The 18,361-nt window shown below is 40.3% G+C and overlaps 2 protein-coding genes and 1 long non-coding RNA gene across 5 annotated transcripts; 1 reads left to right on the forward strand and 2 right to left on the reverse strand.

The window, feature by feature from the left end:
* Positions 1-1,360: 1,360 nt before the first annotated feature.
* LOC107787430 (uncharacterized) lies at positions 1,361-11,085 on the reverse strand. 3 transcript variants are annotated; one of them, XM_016609000.2, is made up of 3 exons: positions 10,604-11,085; positions 2,295-2,474; positions 1,361-2,121 (listed from the first exon to the last, which is right to left on the reverse strand). In XM_016609000.2, exons 2-3 carry the CDS (start codon positions 2,445-2,447, stop codon positions 1,825-1,827), a joined length of 450 nt encoding a protein of 149 aa, XP_016464486.1. In that variant the 5' UTR covers positions 2,448-2,474; positions 10,604-11,085; the 3' UTR covers positions 1,361-1,824. The 3 variants fall into 3 exon arrangements, with proteins under 3 accessions (XP_016464486.1, XP_075112545.1, XP_016464485.1); XM_075256444.1 differs by having other exon boundaries at positions 10,585-11,085; XM_016608999.2 differs by lacking the exon at positions 10,604-11,085 and adding an exon at positions 2,673-9,897.
* On the reverse strand, positions 8,731-9,687 carry LOC142182280 (uncharacterized). The gene is made up of 3 exons (XM_075256476.1): positions 9,536-9,687; positions 8,889-9,399; positions 8,731-8,748 (listed from the first exon to the last, which is right to left on the reverse strand). Exons 1-3 carry the CDS (start codon positions 9,685-9,687, stop codon positions 8,731-8,733), a joined length of 681 nt encoding a protein of 226 aa, XP_075112577.1.
* Positions 11,086-11,257: 172 nt separating the features above from the next.
* Positions 11,258-14,001, forward strand: LOC107787432 (uncharacterized). The gene is made up of 2 exons (XR_001648393.2): positions 11,258-11,394; positions 13,722-14,001. It is a non-coding gene; the product is annotated as an uncharacterized LOC107787432 (long non-coding RNA).
* The last annotated feature ends 4,360 nt before the right edge of the window (positions 14,002-18,361 follow it).

Here is an 18,361-nt window from a genome sequence, read left to right on the forward strand (position 1 = left end):
TACAGAGAACACCAAGTACACAGCTCAATTCACTTAATTATCAGTAACTAATCTAGCAAACAATATTTGGACAATTTTAACCCCAAAAAAACTATTAGCTAGAATAAAAAACTCGATAGATGGGGCAAAAAAGTAGAGGGGAATAATGAAATATAAAATCCTTGAGAAGTTTTAAGTTACAACAGCAAACCCAGTAGTTTCCCACAAGTGGGGTCTGGGGAGGGTAAGATGTACGCAGCCTTACCCCTACCCCTACCCCTGGAAGGACAGAGAGGCTGTTTCCGATAGACCCTCGGCTAAAGAACGACTGAAAAAGAAAAGGTAATTGCAACAAGTAAGAATATGATTTAACTGAAAAAGGTAATTGAGACCAATAATTGGATGATTTAACATCGTAGCCAAATGGAACAGTTACCTTCGTTTCCTAGTAATGCCTTTATCCCTGAGTAGAGTAGGGAAAAAGTTAAACTACCTGATCAACCCTAGAAGCTTTTAGGCATTTATTGACAGAGCTCAGAGGTGTACAAGGAATTAAGTTACAGGATGTAAAATCATTTATATTTAAATGGTTGCCTGTTCAGCAAGCTTTAGTTGTTTAAACAAATTCTGCGTTTAATTTAAACGAGTATCTCTCCTCCACAACTATTAACTAATTTATCTAATGATGCAATCAGGGAAAGAACGAAGAAGAAACCTATATAGCTTCCTGGTTATTCGGTTACTTCTCATGGAAAGAATTTGAAATTCGTCGCTTTAGTCAAGCCCTCCGTTGGTCTCTTAGCACCTACTTGCGTTTTTTTTTTTGGGAGGATCCCTTATCAAAAGTCCCAGTATTAAGTGTTATATTTTGATTTATCTTACTAAAAGAAAGAGGCGTTACGGTTTACATAACTGCTGAAAATGAACATAAAGAGATATCCATTTCCATTCCTGTTCAAAGACTACATAATTTTGTTTTCTAATCTTATTTGCATGAAAATGGGTTCAATTTACACTAATTCCTCAAAGAAACAGCATTTTTATTCAGAAGACATCAAATTTATACAAATAAATGTTATCTGAGCTAAATAAAGAAGAACACTGACCTGACCTGGGAAAGCCACAACTCAAGTCATTGTTAGCAATTAGATAAGTTCAGAATCCTCAGCAGAATCACATAGTATTGGCAATAATAACACCATTAAATGGACTTTTCATAAAGCTATATGTAAAACAATACTACACTTACATTGTTGATATCAAAACTTGACAAAAAAGAGCTCATTGCACTTGCTTCCTTGCTACCATACAGCAGAAGTATAAGCAAATCAGTAGCACTACTGAAAAAGAAATTACCACTAGTAGTAGAATAAACACAATGTGAATAAAATTTGTCTAACAAGACTATCTTCTCCTCTCCTTCTGATTACAATTACAAATGACGGGATAGAGTGACAAACTTTTTCAGTCACAAAGAATAAGTCTCTCTTTTGAGACTCTCACACTACATTACATACTCAACACATAACTTGGCCTAATTCTAAGAAAGAAACCCAATTAATACCAAAGGAAAAAGGACAATCATTTGGCCTATCTTTCCTCTTTGGGTTACTCAGTTTACTACTTATTTTTCCGCTATCAAATGAACACTCATTCGTCACCTAATAAACATATTCACAAACAGGATTTGAATGACTGGATAATATAACTCATTTTCTTTCACTCTATATATACAAGGCCAAAAAGAATTTGGTTTGGTTTATCACCTCTCCCCAAAAATCTCACATTTTTACGTCTTTTACTTTGTTGTGGTTGTTTTGTCATCATCTATGCGACAGGATTTACCTAAGCAACAGCGGAGATGCTGCTGCAGCAATTGAAGCCTTCAATCCTCACAGCAGCTTGCTTTTTCCCATACTTCACGGGAACGCAGACACGAGCAGAGGTGGAGGTAAAGGAGGATGGTGGTGAAGGTGCAGCTGCTCCTTCTGGAATTGCTAGTATAGGAAAAAAAATGTTGTTATTGTTGCTGAATTGAGCATCCTGAATCAGGGGATTGGAAGCCCTGGTAGGCGGAGACCCGAAAAAGAATGGCGGAGATGAAGCTAGCTCAAAATTGGTTGTCTCCACATCATAGCCCCCCTATTTATAGAAGAAAAATCATAATTTGCCAGCAGGAGTAATTGAATTAAAAACAGTTCACATAAAATAACTAGCTCATTTGCATATATAAATCTAGTATTAGTAACAAAAGAAACATCTTTCTTTTCAAAATTTTCCACTTGAATTGAGAAATGGAATCATCCAGAAGTTACCTTGGTGAGTATGATATCCAGAAGTTCAGTTCCTCTGATGGGTTCGTCGGCGTGAACATAGGATGAATTGAAGAACCCGAGCCGGCGAGGCTTAGGGCAAACAACGCCAACAGAACCAACCAAGGCGGTTTGCTGATAGCCGCAACTATTCATTTTTGGTTTTTGCGACAGATGCAAAGCCTGAAGCAACAAAGCCGACAAGAAGAATATATCAAACACTTGGGATCTTTATGACCATGTCCATGTCCATGAACATATATTATACATGTTTGATATTACTAAATATAAACATCATGCTAGAAATACCCATCAAATTAGGGTATATTATCGTAAAGATATTCGATAAGAACGAGAAAAACAGAAATGAAAAAAAAGTACCTGGTTGGGTCAGAACAGGTGGCGCCTCTGGAAGGCGAAAATGGAGGAGAGAGATTTTCGTGGAATAATAATAAACAAAACAAACAACAATAACCCAGTAGAATTCACCGATCTGGAAAAGCTAAAGTGTATGCTGACCTTACCCCTACCCTGGAAAGGGTAGAGAGACTGTTTTCGGGAGACCCTCGGCTCATAGACACTAGATTCGTAACAACAAAAACCCAAAATAATAGTAGCAACATGAGAGATAACAAATAAATGAAAAAGCAGTAACACAAATATTATGGAAAAGCAGTAACACAAATAAATGGAAAAGCAATAATACAAATATTATGCAAAAGTGTGAAACATAACATAAATCACTAGCAGTGCTAGACAAAACACTATCATAGTCGCCGGAACAAAGAGGGAAACATGGACAAAGAGGAAAACCGCTCGACTACCCCTTAACCTACAACTCTAATGCTCGACCTCCACACCTTCCTATCAAGAGCCATGTCCTCGAAAATCTGGAGCCGCGCCATGTTCTGTCTGATCACCTCGCTCCAATACTTCTTAGGTCGCCATCTACCTCTTCTCGTGCCTGCCAAAGCCAACTGCTCACACCTCCTAACCGGTGCATCTACATTTCTCCTTTGCACGTGTCCGAACCAACTAAGTTGCGCTTCCCGCATCTTGTCGTCCACCGGATCCACACCCACCCTCTCCCGGATATGTTCATTCCTAATCTTATCCAACCTAGTGTGCTCACACATCCATCTCAACATCCTCATTTTTGCTACTTTCATCTTCTGGATATGTGAATTCTTGACTGGCCAACACTCAGCCCCATACAACATGGCCGGTCTAACCACCGCTCTATAGAAGTTACCTTGAGTTTCGGTAGCACATTCTTGTCACACAGGACTCCAAACGCTAACCTCCATTTCATCCACTCCACCTCAATACAGTGTGTAACATACCCGTCGATCTCCCCATCTCCTTGGATAATTGACCCTAAGTACTTAAAACTTTCTCTCTTGAGGATGACCTAAGAGTCAAGCCTGACTTCCACATCCGTGTCCCCCACCACGTCGCTGAACTTACATTCCACATATTCCGTCTTAGTCTCACTCAACTTGAAACCTTTAGACTTCAGGGCCTGCCTCCATACCTCTAGTCTTCCATTAATGTTGTCTCGCGTCTCATCAATCAGAACTATATCATCAGAGAACAACATACACCATAGCACCTCGCCTTGAATATGGTGTGTCAGTGCGTCCATCGCCAGGGCAAATAAGAACGGACTGAGCGCCAATACTTGGTGTAACCCCATAACCACCGGAAAAGGCTCTGCGTCACCTCCCACAGTCCTAACCCGAGTCATGGCTCCATCATAGATATCTTTTATCGTCCTAATGTAAGCCACATGCACACATTTCACCTCTAGACACCTCCAAAGGACGTCCCTAAGGACCTTGTCATATGCCTTCTCTAGGTCAATAAACACCATATGCAAATCTCTCTTCCTATCCCTGTATTGTTCCACCAATTTCCTGATAAAGTGGATAGCTTCCGTAGTATAACGACCCGGCATGAACCCGAACTGGTTTTTTGATATAGACATTGTCACACCTCCTTTTTACCTGCGCCACAGGGGCGTAGGGGAGTTTTTCCAATTAAAGGACAATTGAAACGGGATTTATTATTTAATTCAGAGTCGCCACTTGGGAGATTTATGGTGTCCCAAGTCACCGGTTGAATCCCGAATCGAGGAAAAGATTGACTCTGTATTATAGTCCACGAACCAGAAATCCGGATAAGGAATTCTGTTAACCCGGGAGAAGGTGTTAGGCATTCCCGAGTTCCGTGGTTCTAGCACGGTCGCTCAAATGTCATATTCGGCTTATTTATCTGATTTTAATACATGTTGAACCTATGTGCAAATTTTAACTTTTTACCGCTTTTATTATTATTATTTTTAACAAAAATTGCAACGTCGTGAAAACACATCTCGAACCACGTCACATCAATGCACCCGTGGTTATTGACACATTTCGACTCCGTTGAGATTTGGATTTGGGTCACATAAATGTGCACCCGAGTTTAAGAAAGTAAATTATTAAAAGCGCGTCTAAAACAATCTAGCGTTTTATTAACTTTGAGGGAAGCCACGAAATTCGCTAAAGGGCGCGTCCCGAGGTCTAACATTTTTAAAGAAGTAGTTAAAGAGGGCCACTCAATTTGTGATTTTTATTTGGCGCGGCGCACCTCGTTTATTTTAAGGACTGATCCTAAAGCGACTATGATTTTTCTAATTATTCTTTTCTCTAAAATAAAGAAAAAAAATCCTAATTAATAACGACTATATTTGAGGTCAATGGATTCACGCTACTTGAACTGTCAGCCAGCTTGGGCCTGAAGCACAGCCCGTTTAAATGGACCAAAATCCAGGCACACACGAGAGCAAGCCAGTCTTAGGCCTGAGCCCAGGTTTACACGAGCGTTTAATTAAAACCAAACTTGGGTCGCCTGAAATGCATCGGAGCCCAGTCCATCTAAGCCTTGATCGCCCATTCAAAATGAATTTCAAGTATTCATGGACAGCTTCAAGTTACTCGTATTTCACCATTTACAACAAAGGAAAAACGTGATTCACCTATTCAGATTGATGAAACAACTACCTTTCTGATTTCAGCTTAAAGCTCAGATTATTTCTACTTATCTTTTGATGAGCTATTGGATACTATTAAGGTGAAAGAAAGCATATATTGAGAATGTTAAATCAATGCTCAAATGATTCAGGGTTTCATGCAAGTTTACTGTCAGTACACATGAGAATTCAAGGACTCGAAGTGATTTCCTATTTCAACTGCCTTCTGACTTTAATAATCAAATTATCAGGAACAAAATTAAACTAGCCAAAACTGAAGGATAATTTCAGCTCACATTACTACAGTTCGAGAACTCTATACTAAATATACAAACTAAGTTAGCTACAACTAATTTCATTCCACACTCATCAATCTAACCAATTAACAAACACGAGATCCTTAAGCTGACTGACAGTCACTTGCAACATATAATTCACATTAACCTAGGGCAATCCCAATTAACGGTCCACATTATTACAACCCAGTCTATTGCTCAAATCAATACCATCTTAATCAACTAGCAACAAGTAATAATTTAAACAACTTAAACTATATCAAATAGCATCCAAAGTGCAGAGATCTGGTAGCAATTTTTATTTCAACTTCAACTTGGAGTTACATGGAAGCAAATCAAGGAAGTGTACCTAGAATTGGAACAGAAATAAAGTAGAAGAAAGATCAGCAGCAGCAGTAATACGAGCAACAATACAACAGCAGTTCACAGCAGCAATTTGAAGTTCCAAACAACCACAAACAGACTCAACCGAGCTAGAGTCAAGCCAAGATTCGAGCTTTCCAGTCTTTAAGCTTTAGAAACTGATTTTTCAAGACCCTCTCTAACTGATTAAAGACTCTCAAAAGTGATCTCTGAAACTTGAAGCAGAGAGTTTTAAAGCTGTTTATGATTCTTAGGGAGCTCGGACTGCTGGCTGAGATTTTGACAAGTTAATTAGGGTAATGAAACAGTAAAAACTCTGTCAACTCTCTCCCTTAAGATCTGCCTAAAAGAAAAACCCAAGACAGACTCCAAAAAAAACCCCAAAGACAGACCAAGAAAAAGGATCTTTTACCCTGTCCAAAAAAATCTCTCCTTTAATTCTGTCCAGACCCCTATTTTATACCAAACACTGACCTTGCCCCCCTCTCAAAAGGGCTCAGGCAGAATCCCCCCCACTAATTCTGCCCATGATCTTCTTTTTCAATTCCACTAGAGTCCCTTCTTCCCATTATCCCTTGTCCTTTCCTTATTTAAATTCAAATAGGTATGGGCACCTATTTCTTAATCCATTTCCTTTAAACCTTCCCCTACCATTATGTTTTGTTCCCCATTAGCACTTAAACAATTCATTAGTTTAATGGTATTTTAGTACCCATTGACAGACCACTAAACCTTTTCAAGTTTTGAATCCTAAATTACCCCTGAAACCCTTGTGATTCACTGCCCTACTCTATTAGCTATAGCCAATTCATCTAATGAGGAAAACTAACAGTTGACTAAACTAATTCCTAGCTAATCACTGCAATACTAAGGCTGGATATAAACCAAAGTCATATTGATACTAAACCTCAAACTCAACAGAATATGATCATGCTTCAAATCGTCAAATTCAATAACAGTTCGTACTCAAAACCTAACCCAAACCGAACAGAGTTGAAACAAGGATGAAGGATTCACTAATCAAAATAGCAATTAGGTTGACATGAAAGATTAACTACACACGGAATGAGCTACACCATGAATTAATCCAAAACGAAAGAGGTATGAAACATAATTCATATATGTACAAATTGACACATAATGCAGAACAAATCCGACCAATCCAACCATTCTGAACCAAATTCGTAAAAGAAAAGAGTAGAGGAAAGCAGTAATCGGAGTAATACTGAACATAAACATAAAACAAACAACAAAACTCACCGGATAAACTGGGAATCAACCTTGGCACCTTAACTTTGAAATCGAACTCCCATTTTGGATTTGAGATTGAAATGGACCTTAATAGAATGTTCTCAACTGGGAACATACGACTAAGGTTGATTGCAACCTCAATTTTGTCCAGTTTGCATTAAAACTGGAGTTTTTTTTAGGGCTCGTTCATTCGAATTAAAATTCGAAAAGTTCCAGCTTGATTCGAACGAAAGTGGTGTTAGATTAGGGACGAGGGAGGTTGGGTGGTCGAGTGGTGTTACTCTGGGGTTAATTAGATGAACTAGGGTTCTGGTCCGATTTTCGATATAATATTTGAAACAAACGGCTGGGATTCGAGGGACAAGGGTTAGGGGTTCGTAACGGGGAGGTCGAGGGGAATCAGTGGTGTAAAGATGGAGTCGTTTGGACCACCGAAACCGCCGTGAGGCGATTTCCGATGGGCGGAGCACGGTGGTAAGGGGTGGAGCATGTTTGGTCTCTGAAGAGAGATGTGTGAGGGGGAGAAGGTTCTGAGAGGGGTGGGGTCTGTTTGGCAAAATATATACTGAGGGTGAAATTAGATCCAGGCCGTTCGATCAGACGAGATCAATGGCTTGGATTATTTGATTGATTTGAACGACGTCGTTTATTAGGCTTAGAGGTTGGATCGGGTTTAAGGGGAGTCGGTTCAGGGTCGGGTTGAATGGGTACTGGGTTGTATCTTAGCCGTTGGATGTGAGGAATGGAAGGTTGAGATTGGTTGACACTGAAACAACGTCGTTTGAGTCGTCTTTGAGGCCTGATTTGAACGGACCGGGTATGGCCTGGGTTTTGGGTTGGTTTTAGTTAGGTATTAGGTGTATTTGTGTTTGGGCTTGGGATTTAAATGGGATTTTAGCCCAATTTTGATTTCCCCTCTCTTTCATTAGTCATTTTCATTTTCTTTTCTTCCAAAATTAAAGCTAAAATCCTAATTAAATTTTAAAAAACCTAATTATCTTAAAAAAGATTAATTAACTTTAAATAATACCTATCACAAATAATTAAACACCAAATTAAAAGAAAATAAATCACAAAATTTGACATTAAACACTAATAATGCACAAATACGTTATTTTTTGTGAAGTTTTCATTTTTGTAAAACAACAATTTACTTAATTAATGTAAAAATGTAAAACTAAATTCTAAATGCAGATGCTATATTTTTGTATTTTCAATGCATTAATAAGATTAAAAAAATGCATAAAATATGCAAACAATCAGGAAAATTGCACAGTAATTCCTAGAATAACACATAATTAAAGAAAAGGACCTAATTTTGAGAATTCTTTTGGAGTAATTCATGTGAGGCAAAAATCACGTACTCACAGACATCGCCCTCCTTATCCTCCCTTCCACCACCCTCTCTCAAACTTTCATGGTATGACTTAGTAACTTGATACCCCTATAGTTGTTACAATTCTGAATATTCCCTTTGTTCTTGTACACCAAAACCATTGTACTCCACCGACACTCATCAGACATCCTCTTCGTTCTGAATATAATATTAAATAGCTCAGTCAGCCACTCCAAGCCTGCTCTACCCGTATATTTCCAAAACTCTACTGGAATCTCGCCTGGTCCGGTCGATTTGCCCCGATTCATCTTACCCATCGCACCCACGACCTCCTCAACCTCAATACTCCTACAATACCTAAAGTCGCGGCGGCTCTCGAAGTGCCCCAATTTCCCTAACACGACGCTTCCATCCCCCTCTCCATTCAAAAGTTTATAAAAGTACGACTGCCATCTTTGCTTAATCTGGGCCTCTTCCATCAATACTTGACCTTCCTCGTCTTTGATGCACCTCACTTGATCCAGGTTGAGAGACTTCTTCTCTCTCGTTTTGGCCAGCCGAAATAACTTCTTGTCCCCACATTTGCCCCTAAGTTCCTCATACAGCCGACCAAATGCAGCAGTCTCAGCCTCTGTGATCGCTAATTTTGCCTCTTTCCTAGCCTCATGATATCTTTCTCTGTTCGCTCTCCTCTGATCCTCGTCGGTTATCTCTACTAACTTAAGGTAAGCCGCTTTCTTGGCTTCCACTTTACCTTGTACTATGTCATTCCACCACCAGTCACCTCGGTGCCCGCCAGAGTAACCTTTCGAAACTCCCAACACTCTCTCGCTGCCTCCCTTATACAGTCTGTCGTCATCGTCCACATAGCGCTAGCGTCCCCCCACTCTTCCAGGCACCCATATTCGTCAGTCGCCCCTCTAACTCCCGTGCGTTATCTTTAGACAAAACTCCCCACCTGATCCTCAACTAAGCCCGTACAAACCTCTTCTTCCTCTTCATCAAGATACCAACGTCTATCACCAGGAGCCTATGTTGAGTCGCGAGGATTTCACTCGGGATCACCTTGCAATCCTCGTACAACCCCCTATCACACCTCCTGAGGCGAAGATAGTCAATTTGAGTCTTAGCCACCATACTCCGGAAAGTAACCAAATGTTCCTCCCTCTTCGGAAACATAGAGTTCACGATCACCAACTCAAAAGCTCTAGCGAAATCCAACAATGAGGTACAACCCCCTTCCATCACCAAAGCCAAAACCACTGTGCACCTCACCATAGCCACCAACAGACGACCCAATATGACCATTGAAATCCGCTCCTATGAATAGCTTCTCCGTAGGCGGAATACCCCGCACCACCTCATCCAGCGCCTCCCAAAAGCGCCTTTTAACCTCCTTGTCCAAGGCCGTTTGTGGCGCGTAAGCGCTAATGACATTCAGAGGGATCCCTCCAACTACTACCTTAATCGCCATTAATCTGTCATTTACTCGCCTAACCTCTACTACCGACTCTCTAAGCTCCCTATACACCAAAATGCCCACTCCGTCCTTACCCTTCATGACTCCGGAGAACCACAATTTATACCCGTATGCATTCCTCGTCTTCGATCCTACCCACCTAGTCTCCTGTACACACGTTATATTGACCTTCCGCTTTTGGAGAATCTTCGTCAGCTCTATAGACTTACCTGTCAATGTCCCTATATTCCACGGTCCAATTCTCAACCTACAGATGACCTTGTTCCCTTTACCCCTTTTGGCCCCAGTCCCACCCCCTGCCCCTTGCCCTACCCTCTCCTTACCCCCCCCCCCCCCTGACCTCCCCGAGGACATGATCCTACTCTACCATTACAGACCACAGGCTCTATACCTACGTAGGTCTAAAAATAAAGAAGAAAAAAACACCACACAGAACACCAAAGGGGGTAAGTAGTAACTACAAGCCCACTACTAGACTGACTAGACTAGTACGAAATACTACCGCAACAAAGTAATTAACACAGGAGACAAGAGAAATAGGAGGCAGGATGCACCAATTCCCACGAATAGAACCTGGATCTTTCGACTTAGTATACTCCCGATGCTGCGGAACCCGGTGTATAGTTGCTGCTCTACTGCTTGTGCGTGTGCACCTCCCTACCGCCACCAAACAGCCACAAAAGTGATACCTGCAAAACATACAAACACCCACGGATCCAAGAAAAATACAGGCGGGTCAGACTGTCACCGTCACCAGCGGTAGAAAAATGTGAATTTGGTGACGACACACTTGAAGAAACGTCAATATACAAGATTATCGTTTATTGACATTGTGACAAGCAAGAAGATCATTTTCATTATTAAAACAAAAAATCAAAAGAGAAGAAAAGAAAGGAATTTTTTGCAACTGATGGATTTTCGCCCGACACAGAATATGGAAAAAATCCCAGAAATCAGTCCTATAGACGAACAACAAATAGAGATCAACTGAAAAAATTGGAAAGCGGTTTTCGAAAATCCTAATTCCAGAAGATCAAAATAGTAAAGAACGGAGGAGTTTGCTCATCGGAAACCGTTAATGGCGGCGAATAATAATAATATTCCTCTTATTTATAAGGGACAGTTGAGGAGCTTGGGGTCATCAGGGCATTTTCGGAAGACCGTAAATGTTTTGGCCTAAGGCACGTGCTAAACCCTACCTTAATTTTGACACGTTCCCTTACACCTCTCAAATGAACATCTGTACTGCTTCCTCCGGCTTTGCACAGCCTCACTATTCATTTTCCCAGCTGCTCAACTCCTTTTACAATTTCCTTTATCTCTCTTCCTGCACAGTTTATTTGCATTCATTGTACAGTTACAAGGTAAGTTTTACTTTCTTATTTTCTAATGTTTGGAATAGTTGTTGCTTAGAAATTATTTAAATTGGGTAAAACTATCAAAGCTATTACACACCAATTTTAAGTGGGAACTCAAACTGTTGTTTTAATTACTCTTCTAATGATCATGTTTGTGCGAGAAAAGCTCCTTCTTGATTTTTATTTGCTTTTGTATTTGAAATCTGGTCTTTTATGGTGGACTGTCATTTTAAAGTCTGGACCCTTTCTATTCTCTCGTTAGGAAAAAATTGAACTGGAGTTCCGTTTTATCTTTTGGAATTTGGACCCCCCATCAAACTTGCATGGGTGTGTCAATTTACTCTACTGTGGTGATATTCCCAAAATTGAGTTAACCAACAAAAGACTGTTTAATTTTATTTCTGTTTGCTTCTTCTTATTTTCTGTTTCCTTCTCCATCTAAACACAGTAGCTGCTTGAGAGAGTGAGTGAGTGTGTGTGTGTGTTGGCAAAAGTGCAGGAGAGTGTTGTAGTGTGCCTATCGTTTAAGGGTTTTTAACTAAGGTTTTAGTCATCAAACAATTTGGTGTTTAAGTCCTCTGAAGCATACACAATTTATTGGAGCTTTTGCGTCTACAAGAGAAAATTAAAGTCACTACCATATAAAAAGAACAATTCTTTAGTATATCTCCTAAAGTTTTTGAATGTCATTGTTGTTTAATTAAGGAACAGGAGACTAAAACTGATAAGAAATAAATTAACGTTGTTGAATAGAATAACATACGAAAGGTATACAGTGGGCAAAAATTCAACGTACATATCAACTCTGAAGTAGAGGAAGATGTGAAATATAGGGTCCGTGTTAAATAATGTTAACTTCACAGGTACATATATGTTTACAGACTATTGAAAAGAAACAACTGCTACTTGAAGCAGATATTCAAATTTTCTTCCTTTTCATATGTTATTTAGAACTCAGTGTAATATGTTGGACTTCTTGTTCTTTATTTTGCCTGGTGTAATTATTAAAATCTATTCTTCCTGTTATTTGAAAACTCAGCTGCTTTTAGAATTTAGAGTAGAAATCACACGAAATTTTGGTTCTTCTACTTCATCTATTTAATTTGTGTACTTAAAGAAGACGAATCTCAATAATGTGTGGTTGACCACTAAAAAATACGGCATTCTGTCAAGTTCAAAAGATTCCAACTGTAGTTGTTGGGGCAGAATGTAATGTTGTATTCCACCCTAAGGACAAGAACTTTTACTTCAATTAACATTGCCCATCGACGAGATTGAAATAACTAAAAAGAACAGAAAATGTAAGTACATACTGCCATGGTACATCTCCTGCAAACATCCAAGCTCTTTCTCTGTCCTGGTAAAATAATATAAAGTGCGTACCATTTTCGTCACAACTCTGATCTGCTGCATATAAAATTAAGAAGATAATTTCTTATAATAGGAGTGAACTTACATTTTGCAAACATTTGGATCAACCTGTTAGACAAGAGGGGTTGCTCTGATGGTAAGCAACCTCCACTTCCAACTAAGAGGTTGTGAGTTCGAGTCACCCCAAGAGCAAGGTGGAGAGTTCTTGGAGGGAAGAATGCCGAGGGTCTATTTGGAAACAGCCTCTCTACCCCATCGTAGGGGTAAGGTCTGCGTATACACTACCCTCCCAGACCCCACTAGTGGGATTATAATGAGTTGTTGTTGTTGTTGTTGGATCAATCTGTTAATAAGGACTTGATAGGAATTATATAGCCTTAGATCAATTTTCCTTCCAATGGCTACTGCCCATGTTAAGCTTCACATACATTGAGTTTCTTCGACCAATAACATAATTTTTAGTTATATCATTTGTGTTCCGGCCAGTAACTTGGTGATTAATCCCATGATGTGTTTCACATACATTGAGTTTTCTTCATTGAATTCCCTGTATGAGATATAAAAATAAATCTATTATAAGTGAAATTTATTTTATTGAGATTATCTTACTGTTAAAAGCATAAGGGTTTCTTACTTTGTCTATTTAAGACCAGTATCTACCTTTAAGTTTTTTCTTATTTTATGCTGCAACAAAAATTGAAACTGCATATTTTAACTCTTTATATTTTCCTGTCACATATCTATTATATAAGTGTTATCCTTTGTTTCCTTCTAACTTTTTATTCAAAATAATATAAGTATGAGAATAATAGCACCTTCCACAAAAGTTTGGCAGGTACTTAAAAAGAATGATCATTGTATTGTAGGTTGGTAAAGTGATTGGAGTTTTGACACTTTTAATCGTTAAATTTCCACATCAATGAATACTCAATAAAAAAGAAAACATGCTTGCATAATTACAGGAGTTGATGATAACAAGGCCAAACGATATGAAATGTATCACGATATGGACACGGTAGAAAAGAACGCACTTCTGTTGAAACATCGCCTAAAAAAAGGCACAACTAATCGTCTTCTTGCAATTCCAAATTCTGTCAATCCTGTTGAATCAACATTTGTAATTCAGAGTAATCTTGTTGTTGATGGTTTTATTATGCATATGTGCTACCTTCTACTTTCGCCAATTCGGATGATTTGTATTACAGACATGTGCTAAGACTTATTCTACTTTTGCATTTTTCATATCAGCTTGTTGTCATGGATATCAGGTAAAAACATTCTACTTCCTAAGATCACACAAACTATCAGGGACCTAATACAGCTTATAGAATTGCAACAGCAAGAAGAATTACATATTGATTTAGATACTTGCACAATATTGTTTTGATGTGTTTAATTCCTATTTGACATTTGATGCAACTTAAAAGTTAATCAATTATGTTCTTAGTTTTGCAACATATTGAATCAGATTGTGGTAATTGTTCAGATTTGTTTCACGATCAGCGAAGAAAAGTTTTTATACGTTAAATCAAAAACTAATAAGGTCTTGGGCCCGGGCTCAACCCGGGCTGCCTCCAACTAGTAGTAATAATACGATATTGTTGCTTTAAATTGTTTTAGCTGAGATTCAGTACGGTTTTAGGGTGTGGCAAGTGGATAATCACAAACATTTTACTAAAAAAACGTTATGAGAATATACACTTCCTTTTTACGGTAATAAAATATTTAAAATATAAAATTCCAACGCTACCTTGTATGATGTTGAGTAAAGTTTTTATGTAACACTCACCACTCAGTGCCACTCGTGTTCTAGTTTAATTGAGTTATATGTGATGACCCGTTATGTCATCATGCCATATAGGCGCTATTTGACATATATTAATGCCATGATCCGTGAGTGGAAGGAGCAGCCGCAAGGAGAGAGTTCGAGAATCACATAGTTGGGTAAGATCGGATTATGTGGTGCTGTCACAAAACAAGCCATCCAACCTATCGAGAATGGCAATCAGTACGTGGATCTCACCATCAACAACAAGCTCGCTCGTGCAATGGTGGATACTGGAGCAACTCATAATTTTGTGACTGAGGCTGACGCAAAGAGACTAGAATTGAAACTTGCGCCAACCAACTCTCGCGTCAAGACCATGAATGTCGAGGTACAAAATGCTTATGGGGTAGCTAATGGAGTTGGTGTCAAATTGGAAACTTAGAAAGGTATGACAAACTTTACCGTAACTGCTATGGATATCTTTGACAATATAATGGGGCAAGAGTTCTTTAGACATTGTCATACTTTGATCAACCCCTACCTATAATGTCTCTTGGTTATGGAGCGAGAAGGAGCTTGCATGGTACCTACAGTGACTATGCCACACGGACAGATCCAAGCACAACTCTCAGCTATGCAGGTTGTCAAGGGCATCAAGAAGGGGGAGCCGACGTTCGTGGCAACCATTGCAAGTCTAGAGGAAGACAAGAGTTTTCAAGAGACACTGCCACCTTGCATAGAGGAGTTGCTTGAGGAAACAAAGATGTCATGCTCGAGGAGTTGCCTAAGCACTTGCCGCCTAGGCGAGAGGTGGATCACAAGATTGAGTTGGAGCTAGGGGATAAGCCAACCGCTTTTTCCGCATATCGTATGGCACCGCCCGAGCTAGAGGAGCTTAGGAAATAATTGAAAGAGTTGCAGGATGTTGGTAACATTCGCCTATCAAAGGCACCTTTCGGTGCACCAGTATTGTTCCAGAAAAAGAAGGATGGATTTTTGTGCTTATGCATAGACTATCGAGCACTTAATAAGGTCACAGTGAAGAATAAGTACTCGATATCGTTCATTTGCTAACTTGTTCGATAGACTTGGGAAAGCCAAGTACTTTGCCAGGGTGGTTCTTCGCAAGGGCTAGTATCAGGTTCACAATGCAGAAAGGGATGAGCCAAAGACAGCATGTGTGGCGAGATATGGAGCCTTTGAGTGGTTGGTGATACCCTTCGTTCACCAATGCACTGGCCACATTTTTCACTCTTATAAACAAGATTTTCCATCCCTACATTGATAAGTTCGTGGTAATATACCTAGACGACATAGTCATCTACAGCAACACCTTAGAGGAGCACATGGAGCACTTAAGGAAGGCTTTCCAAGTCTTGCGGGAGAACGAGCTATACACCAAGAGGGATAAATGCAAGTTTGCACAATCAAAGGTGCACTTCTTAGGCCATGTTATTAGCATTGGTGAGCTACGCATAGACGAGGCTAAGGTACGTGCTATCCAGGAGTGGGAGGAACCTACAAAGGTAATCGAGTTGAGATCCTTCCTTGGCCTTGTTAACTACTATCGTCGATTCATCAGTGGCTACTCTGCAAAGGCCGCACCATTGACTGAGTTGCTAAACAAGAACAAGCCATGGGGTTTGACGGAACATTGTCAAAAGGCATTTGAAGGCCTTAAGGTAGCTATGACAGAGGAGCCAGTGTTGGCGTTACCCGACTTTGCCAAGACATTTGAGGTGCGCACAGATGCCTCAAACTTTGCCATTGGGGGTATCCTGAAGTAGGATAAGCATCACATAAGTTTAAGAGCCACAAGTTAAATGAGACGGAGCGGCGTTACACGGTGCAAGAGAAGGAAATGACTGCCATTATGCATTGCCTTCGTACATAGAGACATTATTTGCTCGGATCGAGGTTCGTGGTCAAGATTGACAATGTGGCTACTAGCTAATTTCAGACGCAGAAGAAGCTCACACCAAAACAGGCAAGGTGACAGGATGTTTTGGCCGAGTTTGATTATGTGTTGGAGTATAAGCGGGGCAATGGTAACGTTGTAGCCGATGCTTTTAGCCGGAAAGTCGAGCTTGCTTCCATCACTTCAGCAAGTTGGGACATTCGCGAGGCTATAAAAGAAGTCATACAGCATGATCCAGTAGCCAAACAACTTATAGATTTAGCCAACTAGGGCAAGACGAGACATTTTTGGGTAGAAGATGACCTATTACTTACCACGAGTCGGCGGGTCTATGTGCCTAAGTTTGGAGACATTAGACGGCGGATCATAAGGGAGAGTCATGACATAATGTGGGATGCTCATGCAAGCCAACGTCGCACTAGGGCCTTGGTTGAGTCAGTCTACTATTGGCCACACATGCGAGATGACATAGAGTGTTATGTGTAAACTTGTCTTGTATGCCAGCAGGACAAGGTTGAGCAACAACAACCCGACGGACTTTTGTAGCCACTATCAGTTGCAGAGCGTCCATGGGAGAGTGTGACTGTGGCTTTTATTACTTGCCTACCGAAGTCTGACGGTTATGGTACTATTATGGTAGTCGTAGATAGATTTTCTAAATATGCTGCCTTCATGCCCGCCTCACCAAGTTGCACAGCCAAGGAAGCCACCAAACTATTTTTTAAGAACGTTGTGAAGTATTGTGGCTTACCAAGACATATCATTAGTGATCGAGACCCCCGTTTTACTAGGAACTTTTGGCGAGAGTTATTCGACATACTTGGCACGGAACTAGACTTTTCCACTAGTTTTCACCCACAGATGGATGGACAAACGGAACGGGTCAATGCCTTACTATAACGCTACTTGATGCATTATATAAGCGTACATCAGAAAGATTGGGCAAGGCTCCTAGACATCACCCAATTCTCTTATAACTTGCAGCGGAGTGAGTCCGCGGGGCGGACACCATTTGAGCTAGCCACAGGCCAACAATCACAAACTCCACATTCATTACCAGCCGTGTTCGAGGGAAAGAGTTTGAGGGCTTATCATATGGCCAAAGGATGGGAGGAAGAGCTTGACACTGCTACGTCCTACTTGGATAAGGCAGCTAAGAAGATGAAAAAGTTTGCGGACCGTAAGCAGCGTCCCACGGACTATAGAGTTGGGGACATGGTCATGGTGAAGTTTAACCCGAGACAGTTCAAGGCATTACGGGGCATGCATCAGAATCTGATTCGCAAGTATGAGGGGTCGTTTAAGATCGTTGCCAAGGTAGGCAAGATCTTATATAAGCTTGACATGCCATCATATCTTAAGATCTACCATGTCTTCCATGCCAGCATGCTTAAGCCATATCATGAAGACAAGGATGATCCAAGTAGAGGCCAATCAAGTCGAGCGCCAATTACTATCACCGCCTCGCATGATCAGGAGATTGAGGCTATCATTGATTACCAGGCTATGCGAAAACAAGGGCAGAAAGCCACCGCTATGTTCCTGTCCATTGGAAAGGGCAATCACCGGAGGAGGCCACGTAGGAACGATATGAAGACTTGTAGCAATTCAAAGATAAGATCTGAGAGTTTATGCAGCGTCATTGCGCTGTGGTCGTCGCAACATTAGGTGGGGGAGAGTGTGATGACCCGCCATGTCATCATGCCACATAGGCACCATTTGACATATATTAATGTCATGTGGAAGTTTATATAGGAGGAAGGCTAGCATTTGTGAGAAGATTCTAGAGATGTATGGACATTTCCTTAGGAAGACCCTAGATCCCTATAGATTTGCTAGGAAAGTTCTTAGAAGATTCTAGCTATGTAGAAAATTCTAGAGAAGGGACTTATTTGTAAATAATAAGGGACTTTTGT

This window comes from Nicotiana tabacum, chromosome 6 (genome assembly GCF_000715075.1).
Source record: "Nicotiana tabacum cultivar K326 chromosome 6, ASM71507v2, whole genome shotgun sequence".
Taxonomy (NCBI): domain Eukaryota; kingdom Viridiplantae; phylum Streptophyta; class Magnoliopsida; order Solanales; family Solanaceae; genus Nicotiana; species Nicotiana tabacum.